At 43.2% G+C, this 20303-nt stretch overlaps 1 protein-coding gene across 4 annotated transcripts in view; it reads right to left on the bottom strand.

Annotated features, from left to right (window-relative positions):
- Nucleotides 1-647: 647 nt before the first annotated feature.
- AHCYL2 (adenosylhomocysteinase like 2) overlaps nt 648-20303 on the bottom strand; it is a 189015-nt gene continuing 169359 nt past the window's right edge. For all 4 annotated transcript variants that reach the window (XM_055123900.1, XM_055123901.1, XM_055123902.1 and 1 more), the window contains exons 12-17: nt 18321-18415; nt 8281-8379; nt 5817-5885; nt 5619-5697; nt 4213-4333; nt 648-3785 (exon numbers count right to left, since the gene is read on the bottom strand). In XM_055123900.1, coding sequence (XP_054979875.1) covers nt 3779-3785; nt 4213-4333; nt 5619-5697; nt 5817-5885; nt 8281-8379; nt 18321-18415 — 470 coding nt within the window. In that variant the 3' untranslated portion in view covers nt 648-3778. The remainder of the gene's footprint in view (nt 3786-4212; nt 4334-5618; nt 5698-5816; nt 5886-8280; nt 8380-18320; nt 18416-20303) is intronic.

The raw sequence follows: 20303 nt of genomic DNA, 5'->3' as shown, positions 1-20303 counted from the left end.
CCCAGTCACGGAAGCTGGTGGGACCTAAAACCAGGATTTGCTTTCTTTTTTTGAGGGGGAGAGGCAATACTCGGGGGTTACTCCTGATTCTGTACTCAGGAATTACTCCTGGCAGATACTTGGGAGACCATATGGATATTAGGCATTGAACTCAAGTCTAATGCCCTACCGATAAACTCTTACTCTGGGTCCAGGATTTACTTTTTTTTTTTTTTTTTGCTTTTTTTGGGGTCATACCCGTCGATGCACAGACTTTGCACTCAGGAATCACCCCTGGCAGTGCTCGGGGGACCATATGGGATGCTGGGAATCAAACCTGGTCAGCCGTGTGCAAGGCAAACGCCCTACCCGCTGTACTATTGCTATAGCCCCAGGATTTACTTTCTTTGCCTTATGTCTACACTTCATAACTCTCCTGGGTTAAGAGCAATATCCTTTCACTGATAACTGGGGGAAGGTTGGACATATTAGTGGAATGACCATCATGAAATAAGGAATATAAAGTTCACATCAAACATACCATCTGGTTATTGCTTTTTCTTTTCATATCCTTGCCCTCAAGCTGTCTCTCCAGCCTGCTGCACCAAGACTTCTCTCATTTCTCAATTTCTAGTTCACAGAAGCAAGGAATACTTTCACAGCAAAAATCCATTTTAAGAATATTTTATTTTTCTTTTGAGATTACATAGTCATTATTGCTGATCTAATACAATCACTTAGACATAAAGATTTCAAAGAGCCTCTCAGAAATGGCGATCCTTAGAGGTTTTATATCCTTTCAATAAGATGACAAAGACAACTAGATGATTTATATATATATATATAATATATATGTATGTATGTATATATAGTTTAGAACTTGTCCACATATAATTTGCTGGTGTTGCCTATTTTCTTTCTGTAATTTTCCTTTATTAAAAAAAAAGTTTAACGCAACAATGCATTTTGATTTCTTTTTTAAAACCATGACAAAGTTAATTTTGAGAAAAACCACAGGAGCAGCAATTTCTGATCTGTTCAGAGGGAAGCCAAGCAGCACAAAAGCTTTACAGGAGTGTGTGGCCTTGGGGAGCCGTGCTTGCATGGTGGGGGGATGAGGATGTGCCCCCCACCCCTGGGAAGGTAGACTGGATATCTTAATATTTTTCTTTTTTAATGGAACAAAGAGTATTTCCACTAAGAAGGCAAAACAGACTGCCCAGAGCCAGTGGGTGGTCTCTACAAATTCACTGTAGAGAAAATGAAGTATCCCACAGGCCAGGGCTACATACAAAATGATGGTGACTCTTTCCCGAGCTTCCTGATGGCTAAGATTCATCTGAAGGGAGAGCTTATAGGAAGACACAATTGCTCTGACTTCAAGGCTAGAGGAAATAATGACTAAATCCCAACAGTAAGGTTGCCTCGGCTTCCTTTTTTCTTAATGGCTGCTTACAGGAGCCCCTAAGAAAGGAGGAAGGGTCATCTGAAACTCAGAGGCAAATACATCACCATGAGCAGCAACACTGGCAATCTAATTGGGAAGCCCGAAGCGGATTCTTTTGGATTTGAACGGTGCCTTCACTCGAGCAAGGAGGAGTGAGCGCTGGTAGCAGGAGTAAGCAGTTAACTCCCAGGAGGGCCAGGCTTTGCTAAGAAACAGGTTAGGATTTTCGATCAAAGAGCAGAATAGTCTAGAGTTCTGCTAACTGCCTAACAGAATTTGCTCTGGATATAGGAAGAGAGACCTAAATCTTTTTTAGGAGGGATCCAATTATTAACACAAACCAGAACTGGGTAGGCTAGAGGAAGAACTGAGGGGCTCAGAGGAGCCTTTATGATTCTCCTCATAAATGAATATAGCCAAGCATGAGGCACTTTTGCAGCACTTGCTAAGATATATGGCCACTGAGGAAACAGATTTTAGGGGTTGAGCCAACATGCTATTTTGTAGGCAAACAGTTATTTCCTCAAGGTTTACCTCTCCCGACCTCTGAAAGGAAGGTCACCTCCAGACTAGCCTTGAAGACAAAGAGCAAGAGAAGGTGGATGTTGAGGGGTGACTCAAGGTAGGACGGTTCTAGTGATCCGAGCTTCTTGGAGTCACTTTAATCTTGAGATTGAGGTAAATCAGGATAGGAAGGGGAAAAAAATAAAGGGGAAACAACCTGTGGGTGTTAAAAACTTTAGCAGGGGAAAAAGGGACTTATTTTGTTCAAAATTCCTAGGTTCACTGTAGACGAACTCTTTGAACTAATCTGATCTCAGTGAAACCCTTAATAGCTCAGCCTTCCAGTAGGAAATTAAAATTTCAGGCTGCTCAAATTATTAACCTTTTTGGTTTATTTTGGGGAGCCAAACCTGGCAATGTTCAGGGCTTATTATTGGTTCTGTGCTCAGGGATCACTCCTGGTGGTGCCCGGCAAACCATATGTGGTGCTGGGGATCAAACAACCATGTACAAGGCAAGTACCTTAACCTCTGTACTATCTCTCCAGCCCTTATTAAGTTTTGTAATGCTGGAGTTATGCAAGAAACTACTTCTAAAACACAGAATCCTAAAGAGGAAGCGGGCAGAACATAAAAAGAATTCCCAGCAGAGAAGTAACACCACAGGTTAAATTGCAGACACTTTAGCTCTGTTTCATCAATAGCAATGCCCAAAGGGATAAATGTCTGAGAAGGGTTCAAATTGGTCACACTACCCTTAGACACTTTCATCTGGATAGTGGACACTGCCATCTCATCTCTTATCCAGCTTACTCAGCTGAGATGCAAAAAAGCCCCTCTTAAGAGAGAAAAGAAATATATTCTGTTTGTTTCTTTAAGGTCTTGTGGGTTCAGAAAGCCCTATCCCATTCCAGATGCCTTGGGAAGCATGCCTTTCCTTGCTCAGTTTCAGAAGTAGTTTTAGGCTGTAAGGAAGTTGCAGGAAGCAGTGTTTCTCAATAAGCCCTCCTTTTCAAAAAGTGACTGTGTATCAGGAGGAAGCATTCTGGGAAAAGCATCCAGGTACTGAGGGAAACAAAACTCTAGGAAAGGGGCTGAGCCCCCACTTCCTGGGCAGAGTTTCTTAGTTGGGTTAGAAAGATGGCAAAGCACATGTCTGACAAACACCAGAGCTGCTGAGGAAATAATGGAGGCACATTCTTTTTGGAACCACAAAATGTGAAAATGGACATATTCAAGGAGGAGAAATGAGTCCTGGGCAGGGAAGAGAACTCCCAGGAAGCACAGGCACAGCTGAGTTCTTGGTATGGTAGTTTGCCAAAGCCTAACACTCCTTCCTTTCTAGCCATTTGATAAAGAAGGCAGTGACAGTGAGGGTCAAAGCCGAGAGCCCAGGCCATGCGAATTCTGTGGCTTCTAAAAGGCCTCACTGGGGAAAAGGCTAAAGCTGAGAAAGGCAGTTGCTAAAATTTATTCCAGGATATCCCAAGGAGTCTGGAATCTCTGGACTATCTCCTGAACCTGGACGAAAGATAAAACTGACCGCTGCTGAGGAATCAGTCAGTGAGGAATGACGTCACAGATGCACTGGGAATGGCTGCCCCATTTCTTTCCTTCTGCAGTCTGTTTTCTGTGGCTTTCCTGGCCCTTGGGGCAGTAACCACACTCCGGGCCAAGGCAATAGGAACAGGGTTCCGGATTTTAATAAATAAATAAACCTAAAATATAGAATGAGCATGGCGGGCAGCTGATTGAAGAAGCAGCTTGCTGGGTTCTTTCCTGTATAGGAGTGGAGAAAAGACTTGGAGTTCTGTTCCTTAAAACTTCATCAGGCTTGAGTTTCAGGAACTTAATACCTGGAGAGACAAAGAAAGATGAGATCCTGATGTTATCAGCGAGAGGGGATTCTGGGACAGGAGGATCCCGCCTAAAGGAACAGCAGGAAGGCAGGGACCTTTCTGGAGTATCTGGGAAGGATAGATCACTGGGGTGCTTTTGCACTTCAGTCAGAAAGACGGGCAATTGTTTCTGCACCCTCCCCCAACCCCGCTGTTGAAAGGTAAAACGTTTTATCCCTAAGATGAAATGGAGACAGCCGAATTCAGGAAGGGGGGCACCCATGCCCAGTGAAGGCCTGAAAGAATACTTTGGGAGTGGTATTGAGTGGGGAGTATGTTGATTTTTCTGAGTTTGTGGAAAAATGATAATGGACACAAAGAACAATTCCAATGCAGGAACTCGTCCCCACCCAAGGTTCCTTGTTTTTCGGGGAGTCTTAGGCACCTGTAGTAATTAGGCTTGAAGGGCCCATTCTTGTTGAGTCCCAGGTACTTGGCCTGCTCATCTGTCAGCTCTGTCAGGTGGGCGTCAAAGGTGGGCAGGTGTAGGCTGGCCACATACTCATCTGGAACAGACCACAGAAACTGGTGTGAGCGTCCTGTCTCTTGGCTGGCTCTTCTCTTTAGAAAGAGGCTAAGTTTTCAAAGGCTGGATGGGAGCGAATTCTTGGAGGTGAATGAAAAATGCTCAACTTATGCTCACTGACTCTCATTTCCCGTGATGGTTGCTTGCATTTTAAGCCCCGTGCTTTCGAAGCCCATTACTTGCATTTCAAGCCCAGTGCTCCCTTACAAGCTACCTGTCTTGAAACTTCCCTTCTCCCCAGGTAGACGGGGGAGAGATAAAAGATGAAAGCAGCAAAGACCTTAAGATCTAAAAGAAAGGCTGAGACAGACAGCAGGGGGACTAAAACAGTGGGACGCTTCAACATGTGTTTTGTCTTGGACTCCACACTCTGAGTCCCTCAGGAAAATGAACAGCTGGGGCAATCAGAAAGGAACAACAAAGGATACTATACTGCTCACTTGGCTTTCAGCACACTTAGTTTTTACGGGGTTCTTTTTACACTTTATTGCCTGAATATATTATCGCTCCAGTCCAGCACCCTTAATTCCTATGGGGGTTCTTTTTACATTTTGTTACCAGAATCTATTATATATATTATTTTTATGTCATTCTCTATGCATGTGTTTAACCTCCCTAATTTCACTTAATTACATTTAATCAGAACATGGGCTGTTCTTCCAATGTGTAGGTGAAAGAGAAAATATGTTCACTTTGAAGAGTTGCCTTGGGAGTTTACAAACACTGTATCAGTTCAAGTGCTTAAGGCAGGTTCTTTGAAAATTTAAGACAGTTTAACATTTCCCTTATATGAAACACTCACAAAAATGCTACTGAGAATCTTTCTTCTGCCCTGAAAGCGCAGTGCCCGGGTTAAAAGATATAGCGTGGGAAGCCTTGCTGGGTCTGAAAAGTTTCGGAGGAGCTATTCAGCAGCGTGGAACTAGAATAAGTTAGATGTCATCAGGTAGGTGGTGGTTCATTCTCCAGGAAGATTTTTTCCTAGTTTAAGGTTCTTACATATACTCTTAAGATACTCTTAAGAGAGAGAATATTTAAAAGTCACAATCATGTAATCCAAATTATAGCTATGCACGATGGTTTCAACAGGGTAATCCATGTGGAAAATGTGATGTCAAGTGGGAGAACTAGGAATGTGGCTTTTACCTAACAAAATCACAGTAGCTTCCTCTCCCACACCTTCCCCATCTGTAAGAGATGTCATTCCCCAAACTTCATGTATTCTGATCTGGAACTACGGGAATGGAAGATTACTGCATACTTACCCATTTTCTTAGGCAGCAGGTAGACATCCTGCTTATAGCGACCCTCTGGAGCATTGTAAAGCTCTATCAAGGCGAGAGCCTAAAAAAGCGGAGAGACGGATACTGATGTGCCATCCACAACCACCTGCCCTTGGCCCAGGGAATCCCAGAAGGCTAGACCCCTTTGTGGCCATGGATTCCTCACTCTGGAAACCTTACCTGAGTAGTAGCGGTGATTGAGAGCACAAAGGTAGGCACAGTGGAGCAGCTTAGGTTTAGCAGACGGCCCTGGGGAGCAAGGGTTAGGAAGTGAGTGATTAGGACAACATCTGAGGCCTCTGGGGAATAAAGACAGAGCATAAATGTGCTTTTCCAACCCCATGTTCCAAACAACACTACTAGAAAAAAGCAGGAGAACAATCAACAACTGAATTGACTGGCATTTTAGCAAAACCATAACAACTGGAAAATCTGAAGACAAAGAGATACAGGACGAAGAGATGATCTCTGGAAGAGACAGTCACATGATACTGTCTTATGCAAAGACTTCTGATAGGCTTATGCAAAGAAAGGGTCAATTCCTTTCTTCGTTATTTTGGCTTTTTGGGGCCACACCGGACAATACTCAGGGATTACTTCTGGCTTTGCACTCAGGAATCACTCCTGGAAGTGCTTAGGAAACCATAGGGGATGCTGGGGATAGAACCAGGGTCACCATCTTGCAAGGAAAACGCCCTCCCCGCTGTGCTATGGCTCCAGCCCAGAAAGGGTCAATTTCTCTTGAGTTATCTACTAGCTACAGCAGCCTGTTCTCCTTCAAAGGGACTGGCATTCCTTTGCAAGGCCTTCCTTACATGACCTGGTTAAATCCAGGAGCAATCTCTCCAGGTTGGGAGGAGAGATATTTCAGTATTCAGGAAGCTATGATGTTTTTCTCTCGGCTGGTTCTCACAAAACTCAAGGGCAGTCTTGTATCTCAAGGGCATGGTTCCAAAAGTACAAGACCCAGAAAATAGGAAAAGACTAGAAGACTACCTTTGGTATTTTGTTCCCTAAGAAGCACAGCCACTTCTCTCTCTCCTTCTCTCCTTCCCTCCCTCCCCCTCCCTCCCTTATCCCTCCCTCCCTCCTTCCCTCCCTCCCTCCCTCCCTTCCTTCCTTCCTTGTCACACCCGGCAATGCACAGGGTTTACTTCCAGCTCTGCACTCAGGAATCACTCCTGGCAGTGCTCGGAGGACCATATGGGATGCTGGGAATTGAACCCAGGTTGGCTGCGTGCAAGGCAAACGCCCTACCCACTGTTTATCACTTCAGCCCCTCTTTCTTTCTTTTTCTAAAACTCAACGATAGAGGCTGGATTGATAGCACAACGGTAGGATGTTTGCCTTGCACACGGCTGACCCGGGTTCGATTCTCAAAATTCCTGAGTGCATGAGCCAGGAGTAACCCCTGTGCATGGAAACGATAGTAGTAAAAAAATCAGTCAAGGTGCTGGCTTTTGTCATAACTGGATGAGACCTTCCAAAGAAACTAGAAATAAGTCAGGCTCATGTCCAAGTAGTTAATAGACATTTAACAATTGCCTATCTGCTCCTCATGTATGTTCCTTTTGTGTGAAAAATAATGAAGTTCTTCTCCAAGTACATTAATAAGTATTTGAGAAGAGGTGAGTAAAGGCGAGAAAAGATGAAGAGAAGAGTGAAAATATTCAAACGTGAATTTAAAGACTTGTAGATGAAGACTGTATATCTGCTACATTTTTGTATTCTGTATTATTAAATTAATTACTTTTTTGGTCTTAGGGCTGTACCCAGCAGTGCTCAGGGCATACACCTAGCTCTGTGCTTAGGGATCACTCCTGGGGGATCACAGATGGTACCAGAGATTTGAACCAGTATGGCTGCATGCAAAGCAAACTTCTTACCCCTTTCCTTATTTCTCTGGTTCCTGTATTCTGTGTTTAAAGTGTTTGAAAAGGAGGGGGCGAGAGAGATAATACAGTGGGTAAAGCAATTGCCTTGCATACAGCTGACCTAGCTTCTATTTCTGGCACTACATATAATCCCCTATGCACCGTCAGGAGTGACCCCTGAGCAGAGAGCCAGAATTAAATCTTGGGCACAGTGAATATGGCTCCAAATCTGCACTCCTTCTACCTAAAACAACAAAAAAAAAGGTGTATGTTTGAAGTGGAATAAACCAGGATGGGGAAATATTACACAACCAATATGTAGCTGGGTACATACTACACATGTGGCTAAATTTAGGGGAATGGACACGCAGAAACAGGGAATCTATCAAAGACATGTTCTTGAAGAGACTGTCTGCTAGTCTTCATCACACACACCAGGAACATTTTGTGCTTACTGATTATATCAACCCACAAATGACATTATCTCTTTGTAAGCATCACTCAAGGAGCACTGGTTCTATCCATTATTTCTTTCCAGAGCAAGAGTCATTATCTGACTCAACCTGCAAAGAGAGTGACAAGGAGAGATGGGATAATTGGGAGAAAGTGCGAAGCCAGGAGAGGTTCTTAATTGCTGAATGAAAAGACCCTGCATAATTAGATGTAAAAGCTGTTGGTAAAGAAGTTAAACTCCTTCAGAAGTAGCTGCAAGTATGAGCAGGAGGGGCCCAGGGATGGAAACAAGTCCCGTTAGGTGAGGAGTCTCTTACCTCTGCCAGCAATACTATCCTTTTGCCATCGGGCCATATTACATGGTCAACTTGGGATCGGACTCGCTCCCAGGTCAGCTCTGGTGTCCGCAGACTCGCCTGGAACACAGACAGCAAGTACATCATCAGCCATGCTTAGTCCCACCGTGAGGAAGGAGAAATGATGAAGGGAACTGTTCAAGAGCAAGTTGAGAGGAGCAACCAACATGCCACACCTGTCCTGGGTGGGTTAGAACTGTTTCATTTCAGGGCCGGAGCAATAGCACAGCGGATAGGGCGTTTGCCTTGCACTCGGCCGACCCGGGTTCGATTCCCAGCATCCCATATGGTCCCCCGAGCACCTCCAGGAATAATTCCTGAGATGCAGAGCCAGGAGTAAGTAACCCCTGAGCATCGCTGGGTGTGAACCCTCCCCCCCCAAAAAAAGAACTGTTTCATTTCAGGGAATTTATTGTAGTCTGTTTTGCTTTGTTTTGTTTTAGGGCCAAGCATGGTGGCTCTCTGCTCTGTCATTCCCAGTGATGTGGGGCTGCTAGCACGTAGCACATGTGCTCCTCCTGTTGCGCTTTCACTCTGGCCCCCATTTCAGGGAGTTCAATCATCAGACCAGCCAGGGAGGGATTCCTCAGGTTGTCACTTCACTACGGACACTGCACACCCACTCCCTGCTCAGCGCCGTGAAAGGGACTATGAGAAACACAGAAGCAAGTGAAGTTTCTGCTTTCAAAAGACTCACACTTTAGTCGAGGACCCAAAAGAATAAGCATGGGAGGTGGGGGAGAAAGTCTTTAAAACACTTATAAAGCAACATGCAAACAAGAGCAGAGTAATACAGTGTGCACAGAGTCTGCAGGAGCTGGGACAGACACAGAGAAGGAGACAGAGAGCTGAGTGGCATGAGGTAAGTGGGCTCCAGATTCATTAATACACGGCCCGCCATCTTGAGCCTCAAGTCTGCTCTTGCGTTCTTAAAGAGGCTCCTTTTTCTCAGTAACAGTGGTCTACCCTACAGTTACAGAAGCTTTGCAAGAGTGAGCAGCCTTTAGGAGATGCCCCAACTCTCCAAACTCTACAATACTAACATCCCAGAAGGAGCACACCAGATTGGCTGGGAATGTGATGTAGAAGCCAAATAAGTTTGACTAACAAAAGCATTAACACAGAAGGCTCAACCAGCAACACCAGCTTAGTCAACCCTCAACAAGCACTTAATGTCCCCTGAATGAGATGTAACTATTTTCTACTGAAGTGGTGTTTTTTTTTTTTTTTGATCATTCCATTGACCATTACAAGTAATATCAAATAAACTGCTGTGGGGCTAGAGTGATAGCACAGTGGGTAGGGAGTTTGCCTTAACCGTGGCTGACCCGGGTTCGATTCCCAGTATGCTATATGGTCCCCCGAGCACCGCCAGGAGTAATTCCTGAGTGTATGAGCCAGGAGTAACTCCTGAGCATTGCTGGGTGTGACCCAAAAAAGCAAAAAGAAAAAAATGAATTGCTGTGGACCTGCTTATGGGGGCAGGCTGTGAGGGGTGGTTGGAAAAAGGGAGACGGTCGTGGAAGGAAGGTGACAGCGGTGGTGGGACTGATGTTGGAATACTGAATGCCTGTAACAAATCATCACGAACAACTTTGTAAACAGCAGTGTTTAAATGAAGTGGGGGGAAAATGAGAAAAAAATACCCGCCTTTCTTTTTGTATTGGGTATTAAGAAAACAAACATTTATGAACAGCAGCAATCAGATGGTTTTCACAGATTTAGACTTATGACCACAACTTTTTTTTCCAATGGACCACACTTAAAATAGACCAGATTCCAAAGTGACATACTGGCTCAACTGGCAAGATGGAAAAGTTGTGCTAAATAATAGTTTCAGACAAATAAACTATTATACAGCAATCATTTACAGAGTACATATTGGATTTGAGGCATGTGAGTAAAGAAAACAGTATAGATAAGATGATGACACACCCTCACCCCCTGATAACAAAAAAAGGGTCAGGAGAGAGCTTAATAGGTTGGAGCACTTGCTTTACATGCTGGAGACCTGGGTTTGATCCCTGAGCAGTGTCAAGAGTGGTTCTCAAATCCCTAAATAGCCAAAGTAATCCTTGGAAAAAAGGGGACAGGTGGGTGGGCATAACTTTTTCCAACTTCATACTATTCTACAGTGCAGTAGTAATCATAGTACTGGAATAAAGTACTCAGACCAACGGAATAGAATTGAAAATTCAGAGACAGACAGACCCTCAGATATGTGGTCAGTTAACTTTCTAAAGAGGAGTAATATATATGAAATGGATCAAGGAAATGGATCAAGCCTCTTCAATAAGTGGTGATGGGAAAACTGTTTAGCCACATAAAAAATAAAAATGAACCCAAACCTGATTCTAGCAGCATGCACAAAAGCCAAATCAAAATGGATTACAGACCTTGATATCAGACCTAAATTCATAAGGTACACAGAGGAAAACATAGGCGGAACTCTCCATGACACTGAAGCTAGAGGCATCTTTAAGGAGGAAAGGCCACTGACCAAGCAAGTGGAAGCAAAGATAAACAAATAGGACTACATTAAACCGAAAAGCTTTTGCATCTCAAAGGAAATCATGACCAAGACACAAAAACAGCCCACAATCTGGGAGAAATTATTTGCCCACCACTTATATGACAAATGACTAATATTCAAGATATGTAAAGTTTTGTTATAACTACAAGAAAAAGTACCCACCCGATCATAAAATGGGGAAAAGAGATGAATACATACTTCCTCAAAGAAGGAATACAATTGGCCAAAGGCCCATGAAATAGTACTCTTTATCACCATCAGGGAAATGCAAATCAAAACAATGAGATAATATCTCATACCACAGAGACTAGCACCCCCAGTGTAGAAAATATACAGAACCACAACCACCAGTGTTGGTGTGGACATTGGATAAAGACAGCTTCATTCACTGCTGGTAGGAATGTCAACTGGTCTAGCTTTTTTGTAAGAAAATAAGGACATCCTTCAAAAATCTAGGAATTGAGCTTCCACATGACCCAACCACTCCACTTCTGGGAATATACCTTGAATGCCAACAAACATAGTGCAGAAGAGACATTTGCATTCCTATGTTCTTTACAGTACTATACACAATATGCAAAATCTGGAAACAACCCAAGCGCCTGAGAACAGATGAGTGGATCAAGGAATACTACTACAGCCATAAGAAAAGATGAAGTCATGAAATCTGCTCCTACATGGATGGACCTGGAGAGTATTATATTGAGTGAAATGGGTCTGAAAGAGAGGGAGAGACACGAAACATTGTACGCCTGAAACTCAATCATGAATATCCTTGTAAGGAAGGGAGGGAGGGGAAGGAAGGGAAAAAAGAAAGGAAGGAAATAAGTTCCTAGTAGGTGTAACTTAGTGGAGAATGAGGATGAGTATGATGCAAGCAGGAGACCAGTGGGGTTGGCTTTAAAATTATTAAAATTATTTTTAAAATTATTTCGAGTAGTTCCAATAACCTAATAAAATCTACCTGGTAGTCTGTCAAGCCTCTTGAGAAAAGGGTTTCCTCTGCTGAGCAATTCTATAAGATTTTCTCTTAAAGACAATCAATTGTCTTTACTGTGAACTTATAGTCACCAAGCAATCTAGTAGGAAAAAAAAAGGTTCCCTACGCAAACTGCTTTTTCAAACTAGATCTATATATTGCACTGCAAATGAACCAGTTACTACACATGCTTATATAATCAGTTATTGTATGATTCTGGACAGATTCTGAACATAGACCATCTTTTTTTCTTTTTGGGTCACACCTGGCAATGCGCAGGGGTTACTTTGTACTCAGAAATTACTCCTGGCAGTGCTGAGGGGGCCATATGGGATGCTGGGAATTGAACCTGGGTTGGTCCCGTGCAAGGCAAATGCTGTATTATTGCTCCAGCTCCATAGACCATTTTTTAAGGAGCAACAACTATGGTTCTAATCCTGCAAAGGACTGAGGCAACAGCAAGTTCCAGGCAGTATTTCTTTGGCTAGCAAAGCTTACTTAAAGAGTGGGTCTCTAAAGGTCTGATCTCATCAACTGCGATGCTTACATTCACACAGGCTTCCATCTGATACAGGTAAGCAAGTCTTCTGTCTAGGCAGATGATGCTGAATTAAAATGGCCCACAGAGAATGCCGACTGGGTTAGCCCTTTTGGAAAACAGTATGGGTGCTTCTCAAAAAATTAGAAATTGAGCTCCCATTTGATCTAGCAATACCACTTCTGGGAATATATCCTAGAATTGCAAAAAATATATAGTAAAAGTGACATCTGCTCCTATATGTTCATTGCAGCACTGTTCACAATAGCCAGAATCTGGAAAAAACCCAAGTGCCTGAGAACAGATGACTGGCTAAAGAAACTTTGGTACATCTAGACAATGGAATACTATGCAGCGGTTAGAAAAGATGAAGTCATGAAATTTGCATATAGGTGGATCAACATGGAAAGTATCATGTTATGTGAAATGAGTCAGAAAGAGAGGGACAGACATAGAAAGATTGCACTCATTTGTGGAATATAAAGTAACAGAATGGGAGACTAACACCCAAGAATAGTAGAGATAAGTATCAAGAAGAGTACCCCACAGCTTGGAAGCTGACCTCACATGCTAAGTGAAGAAGCAACTCTGATAGAGAAGGGATCACCAAGCAAAGGGTGCTAGGCTAGGTGGGCCCACTAGGTATGGGAGATACAGGCTGAAAATAGACTATAGACCGAACAAGATGCCTACTTAACACCTCTGTAGCAAACCACAACACCCAAAAAGAGAGAGTGAACAAATGGGAATGCCCTGCCACAGAGCCAGGGTGGGGTGAAGGGGACAGGGTGGGGGAGGTGGGAGGGATGCTGGGACCATTGGTGGTGGAAAATGGGCACTGGTGGAGGGATGGGCACTCAATCACTGTATGACTGAAACGTAAGCATGAAAACCTGTAAGTCTGTAACTTTGTCTCACGGTGATTCACTAATAAAATAAAACAAAAATAAATAAATAAAATGGCCCACAGAGAGAGATGTTCAGAAGGCTTTCAGAGGGATGGTCCGTGGATGACAATGAGAGTGGTTATTCAACAACACCTGCAGATAGTAGATGTAGGCTCTACACTGCAGTCTGGAGTGTATAATAAACACTGGGGTGTATAATAAACACTGTCCCTGGGGCCTGGGATGGCTCAGTGGTACAACACCTCCTTGTAGGCTGGAAGCTGAGAATTTGATCCCCGGCCCCACCCTTCATGTTAAGTGTGATCCTAGCAGCACTGCTGTTTGTGATCTCCCTGTGCCCAAACAAAAAGTGCTTTACCACGTGTGTGAGCACTGCAAAGGACATGTAAATAATACCCTAATTGAAGTATGTGCAGCCCTGGGTCACAAATGAACAACAAAGGGAAGGGGTGGGGTGGGGTAGAGGGAGAAGATAAAGGTCACGGTCAAACTACTTTTGGTTTGTTTCTGGGTCACATTGGACCCAGGGGTTCTCCTGGCACTGCACTCATGAATCACTTCTGTATGGTGCTTGGGGGACCATACAGGATGCTGAAGATCAAGACTGGCTGCATGGAAGGCAAGAGCCTTGCCCTCTGGACTATCTCTCCAGCTCCAATATTACACTTGTAAAATGGGAGTCAGGTTGCTATAGTCCTGTAATTGCTGCCACGTTCTCGCAGAATATAACTAGTTCTTTTTTTTTTTTTTGCTTTTTGGGTCACACCTGGCAATGCACAGGGGTTACTCCTGGCTCTGCACTCAGGAACTACCCCTGGCCATGCTCAGGAGACCATATGGGATGCTGGGATTTGAACCCGGGTCGGCCGCGTGCAAGGCAAACGCCCTACCCGCTGTGCTATCTCTCCAGCCCCGGGAATATAACTAGTTCTTACAATGACCTTGGAGTCCCCGGGAAATCTGGCCATAACCTCTCTAACATCATCTTCAGTCTCCCCTGCCTCTTTCAGCCATGCTGGGCGGCGTCACAGCAATCAACAAACAGACTTGGCACATGCCTGCCTTTGCTCTGGCCCTTCCCGCTAATGCTCTGCATTTAAACATTCACACAGAAAACCTTCTAAGCCTACACAAACATCACCTTCTTTGTTGTTGTTTAGTTGCTGTTGTTTGTTTCGTGGCCACACCAGCAGTGCTCAGGGCTTATTCCTGGCTCTGTGCTAAGGGTGTCACTTCTGGCGGGCTCGGTGGACCAAACGTGGTGCCAGGGATTGAATCTGGGTCAGCTTTGTGCAAGGCAAGTGCCTTACCTGCTGTGCTACCTCTCTGGATACACATTACCTTCTTAATGAAACAAGAGATAAGAAATAAACTTAAGATACAAGATATAAGTCTCCTGTATTTAAAATTATAGTCTAGAACCCCTGATTTGCCTTCCCAGAATCTTTCACGCCCCCTCCCTGTGTTTTCACCTTCTAACATACTGTGACTTTTACTTACTGTTTTTGTCTTTCTTCTCACTAAAAGGACTCTTTTCCTATTTGTTCATTGTTTTCAAGCAACCTGAATAGCACATGGCATACATCAATCACACAACAAATATTTGTGATTGAAGGCAAAATCTCCCAAGAGATTTATTTATGTCTGGACTGCCTTCAGAGGAGAGCTTATGATTATAATTTGTAGCTAATCTAAAAATTGCAAGGTGATTCTAGTATAATATGCAGCTAAGCAAAACAAATCAACTGAACCAGAAGTTAAAAAACAACAACCATCACAATAACCTATACTTTAGATTGCAAATTAATTTTTTGATTTTTGTTTTGGGGCCATACCCAGCTGACTCAGGGCTTACTTCTAGGTCTGCACTCAGGAATCACTCCTGGGGGTCCAGGGGACCATATGGGATGCTGGGGATTGAACCCAGGTTGGCTGCATGCATGCAAGGCAAGTGCCCTACCCACTGTACCAGCTCTCTAAACCCCTAAATTAATTTTTAAACAATGCATATGAGTGTCATAGAGATAGCTCCAGGATTAGAATGCACGGCTTTGCAGGTGCTTGGTACTGAGTTTGATCCCCAGACCCTCATGGATGCCAGAGCTAAACTGAGTACAGTACTGGTGGCCCTCAAGCACCACCAGGTGTGGCCTAAGCACTGCTGGGGTGGTTCAACAATAGCAAAAGTGAAAAAAAAACAAACCCCACAATGTATACAACTGAACAATGTACTCAACTTCTTAGTTTCCCAATTGAAAAATAAGGAAGAACAATGCTGCATGGGGTAATCATAATGAAAGAAACAATGAAATAAATGCATTGGAATAATCTTTTTATTTTTAGTCATACTCAGCAATGCTAAAGGTTGGCACCTCTGGCTCTGCACTCAGGAATCACTCTTGGTGATGCTTGGGGGAACATGCTGGGGCAGGGGAATGAACCTGGGTCAGGCGTGTGCACATGCCCTACCCACTGTATTATCACTCTAGCATGGGAATATTTTAGGATTTCTTGGAGATTTACATGGAAAAACTAATTCCTTCCCCTCCCTTTACTCAATATTTCTTTGTAGCAAGGAGAGTGCTACAGATTTTTTTCCCATCTGGGGGCTCTGTAAGTAGATTAATCCAGAAGACAATCATATGCTACATAGTTTAGAAACACAGTAACTCTGACCATTAGTAAAGGGGCAGTGTGTTACCTTAGTGAAATGTAGCAGACACAAACAACTAGAGGCCAGAGCAGTAGAACAGTGGGCAGGGCATTTGCCTTGCATGCGGCTGACCCAGTCTGATCCCCGGCATCCCTTATGGTCCCCTGAACCCTACCAGAGTGGTCCCTGAGCCCAGAGCCAGGAGTACATACTAAGCAACACTGGTATGATCCAAAAACAAAACAAAACAATCAACTTAAATTATTCATTGCAAGCAAAATATCATAGTAACACAGAGTAATAGTCATACTACTTAGAAATCTCAAGGGAAGAAACAGACTATGGTAGGTTGTTTTTGCTGCTATTTTTGGTAACAGAGGAACAGAGCATAGAATTAAAAAAAAAGAAACCTTCTAAAATAGATTTTATAGGGCTGGAGAGAAAATACAGTGGATAGGTGCCTGCCTTGCATGCAGCCAACCTGGGTTCCATCCCTGGAATTCCATATGGTTCCCCAATCCCTCCAGGAGTGATTCCTAAGTGCAAAGTCGGGATAACCCTTGACCACTGACTGTTGTGGCCCAAGAGCTTTTTCCCCCCCAAAATAATAAAATAAATTGGATATTATCCAATAGGCTCTCAATAGATCAATTGATTCTTACCTGGAAATGCTGAAACAGATGACAGCATGTTTGCTTGAGGCATTTACCCAGAGAGAAATACAGCTGTGTCGCAAAATGCCAAGAACAGGCCAGAGCAATAGTATAGCATCTAGGGTGCTTGCCTTGCAGGGGGCTGACCTGGGTTTGATCCCACATGGTCTCCAGAGTCCACCAGGAGTGATCTGAGCACACAGCCAGGAATAAGCCCTGAGCACTGTCAGGTGCGGGCCCCCAAACAGACAACCAAATGACAACAAGAAAAAGTCACGAAAAATTAAAACCAGAGTGAAAGTCAGACTGAGAGGTACTCTGGTAAGTCTGAAAAGAGTAATACTTCCATTAGTTTGGGTTATTTACAGGACCACATATTATGTTGGACTGGAAAATTCAATGGTGAATACAAACAAATTAGGGAACCACGTTTTCAGGTTTGAGAAACATAGCTACTGAATTGACTGTGACACAAATAGAACCAATTACAAAACTCTGTGAAGTAAGAAGGGAGAGAAGGTTCAAAGTGTGTAAGAAATAGGGGCTGGAGTGATAGCACAGCGGGTAGGGCGTTTGCCTTGCACGCGGCCGACCTGGGTCCAATTCCCAGCATCCCATATTTCCCTGAGCACGGCCGGGGTAATTCCTGAGTGCAGAGCCAGGAGTGACCCCTGAGCATCGCTGGGTATGACCCAAAAAGAAAAAGAAAGTGTGTAAGAAATAAAACCCACCATACTTGATAATCTCCAAACTATACTTGAATCCCAGCCTACAGATCTCTCTCCCTTGACGTATTCCCTTGGACTTACCTACTCATCTCACCTTTCTGATAAAACTCAAAACAACAGAATATTGACTTCTACACTAGCTCACATTTAGAATCATTTTTGTAGTTTTGAATTTACCTTGTTCTCAATCCTAAACATAAAGATAAAACTGCTTCCCCCCCCCTTTTTCTTTTCAGTTTTTGGGCCACACACAGCGATGTTCTGGGCTTATTCCTGGCTTCGTACTCAGGTGGTGCTCAGGGGACCATTCTGGATGCTGGGGATTGAACCCGGGTCGTTCATGTGCAAGGCAAGCACCCTACTTGCTGTACTACCTCTCAGGCCCCATGATCAAACAACCCACAGCATAAGTAAGTGTCAAAGTTTGTGTGGAAGAAAACTATCATTTAAAAGAATTGAGGGACCCAAAAAGCAAATAATAATAATAATAATAATAATAATAAAATAAAAGAATTGAGGGACTGTGAGTGGAGCACTTCTGGGGAGGCCCAGGGAGATCCCTAGAGTAGCATCACACCCCTGGGTCCTTGCATTGAACCACTGGCCAAGTAAGCAGAGAATCCCTGGTGGGGGCCTAGGCCTCCTGAGCACTGACTTGAAGACACCCCTTCCTTCCCTGCCCACCACCACCACCAAAATGATTAACTGAAACAAAAAAGGGTTTGAGTGTCCATAAGCACAAACCATAAGGCTAGTAAACGAATGGAGTGTGGAAAGCTTTGCCAGATTGTCATAGTTTGGATGGCTGGTGGCTCTGGGATCACTCCTGGTGGGGCTCGGGGGACCATATAGGATGCTGGGAATGGAACAACCCAGGTGGGCTGTGTGCAATGCAAGTGCCCTACTCGCTGGACTATTGTTCTGGCCCTGTTCTTTTCTTTTCTAGTCTGCTTTTAGGGGTGGACAGAAAAGAAAAATAAGTCCCAAATGATGAGTCACTTGATCTTACCACATCAATCTCTGTGTTGGAATGCCCCATGTTACAAACGATGCAACTATTCTTCATCCGGTCCAAGTGCTCTCTGGTTACCACATTCTTGTTACCTTAAAAAGAGGAGAGTTAGTCACATGAGAGGGAATCACGTGGGACCCCTACCTGACACCATATGTAAAATTTAACTCAAAATGGGTCAAAGATCTAAATTTACTAGCCAAAACTATGTACCTTTTATCAGAACACAGGAATAAGTCTTTGTGAGCTTAGGCAATGATTCTTAGGTATAACATTTATAAGTATAAGAAACTGAAGAATAAAATAAACTGAGCTACATCAAAATTTAAAAAAAAATTGTGCAAAAAATACCACCTCCAAGGAAGTAAAAAGACAACCACCGAATAGTACAAAATATTTGCAAATCCTGTATCTGACAGAGAACTTGTATCCAGGAATTATAAAGAACTCTTGCAACTCAATAACAGAGATCAGAGAACCCAAGTTAAAAATGAGCAAAGGATCTGAATAGACATTTCTCAAAAGAACATGAGCAAATGAAGATGTGCGAATGTGCACAAGAAAAGATGCTTGATATCATTAGTCATCATGGAAATGCAAATCAAAGCCACAATGAGATACCACTTCACACCTACTAGGATGACTATAATAATAATAAAAAGAGACAGATAATAAGTGCTGGCAAGAATGTGAAGATACTGGGGGCTGGAGAGAGAGTACAGAGAGTAAGGCCAACTGGGGACTGATCCCTTACTGTGCCCCAAGTTCCACTGGGAGTGATCCCTGAGCAGAGTCTGTCAGCCCTGAGCACCGCTGGGTGTAGCCCAAAAACAAACAAAAAGTTACCATATGATTCAATAATTCCACTTGAAGGAATTATTATACCCAAGAGATAATTCAAGTGTCCACCAACTGATGAATGAATAAAATGTCGCATATCCTTAATATGTATATTATTCAGAATAGCAATAAAAATAAAATATGAACATTTGCTACAATATAAATGAATTTTTAAAACATTATGCAAATTGGGTTTTTTCCTGGCCACATCTGGCTGTTCTCAGGGATTATTCCCAGTTTGCAGTAAGGAATTACTCCTGGCAGTGCTAGGGGACCATATGAGATGCCAGGAATTGAACCCAAGCTGGCCGCATTCAAAGCAAGCATCCTACATACTGTATCATGGCTCCAACCACACATTATGCAATTTTTATTAAGCCTGCCACAAAAGATGATATACTGTTATGATTCCATTTATATGAAATGTCTACAATAAGAAAATGTATACAGAGGAGTTAATGGTTGCCAAGGGCTGCGAAAAAGGTAGAGGACAAAAAGAGGAGTGACTATTAAGAGTATGTTTTCTTTTCTGGGATGACGGAAATGTTCTAAAATTAGAGGCATTGCACAATTTTACTAAACCACTACAGTGTACAATTTTAAAAGGGCAGGTTTTATGGTATGAGAATTATATCTCAATGAGAAATTTAGTTTGTATTGATGGCCATATAACCTTGTGAATCTGCAGGAAAATACTGAATGGTAAGCTCGAAATAGGTAAAATGAGAGGTCGGAGATGTAGTATACGGGTTAAGGCGCTTGCCTTCTTGCACTCTGCCAACCCCTGGCACCGTATAAGGTCCCCTAAGCACCTCCACGGATCACTCTTAGGAGCAGAGCCCCTGAGCACCAGAGAGTGTGATCCAAACACAAAAACAAACTCATGAAATGTATGATATGTGTATTACATCTCCATAAAGCTATTAAAAACCAAAAACTGAAGGGATTGATGTGAAGCAAGAATAGTTTCTTATAGTCCCTCTTTTCTGCCCCCAGTTTTCCCTGAGGCTACAAATATGTTTTTATTTTTAAATATTCATATTTTTGGCCTCTAAAATAAAATTATGAAAGAAAACTAATGGTTTAGTGCATTACGGTTCTAGCATTATGATTTAGTATCTCAGTCCAAGGTAAGTAACT

Source organism: Sorex araneus, chromosome 1 (genome assembly GCF_027595985.1).
Source record: "Sorex araneus isolate mSorAra2 chromosome 1, mSorAra2.pri, whole genome shotgun sequence".
NCBI lineage: Eukaryota > Metazoa > Chordata > Mammalia > Eulipotyphla > Soricidae > Sorex > Sorex araneus.
Note: the sequence above shows the minus strand (reverse complement) of the source record. Positions and strands in the feature narration are given on the sequence as shown.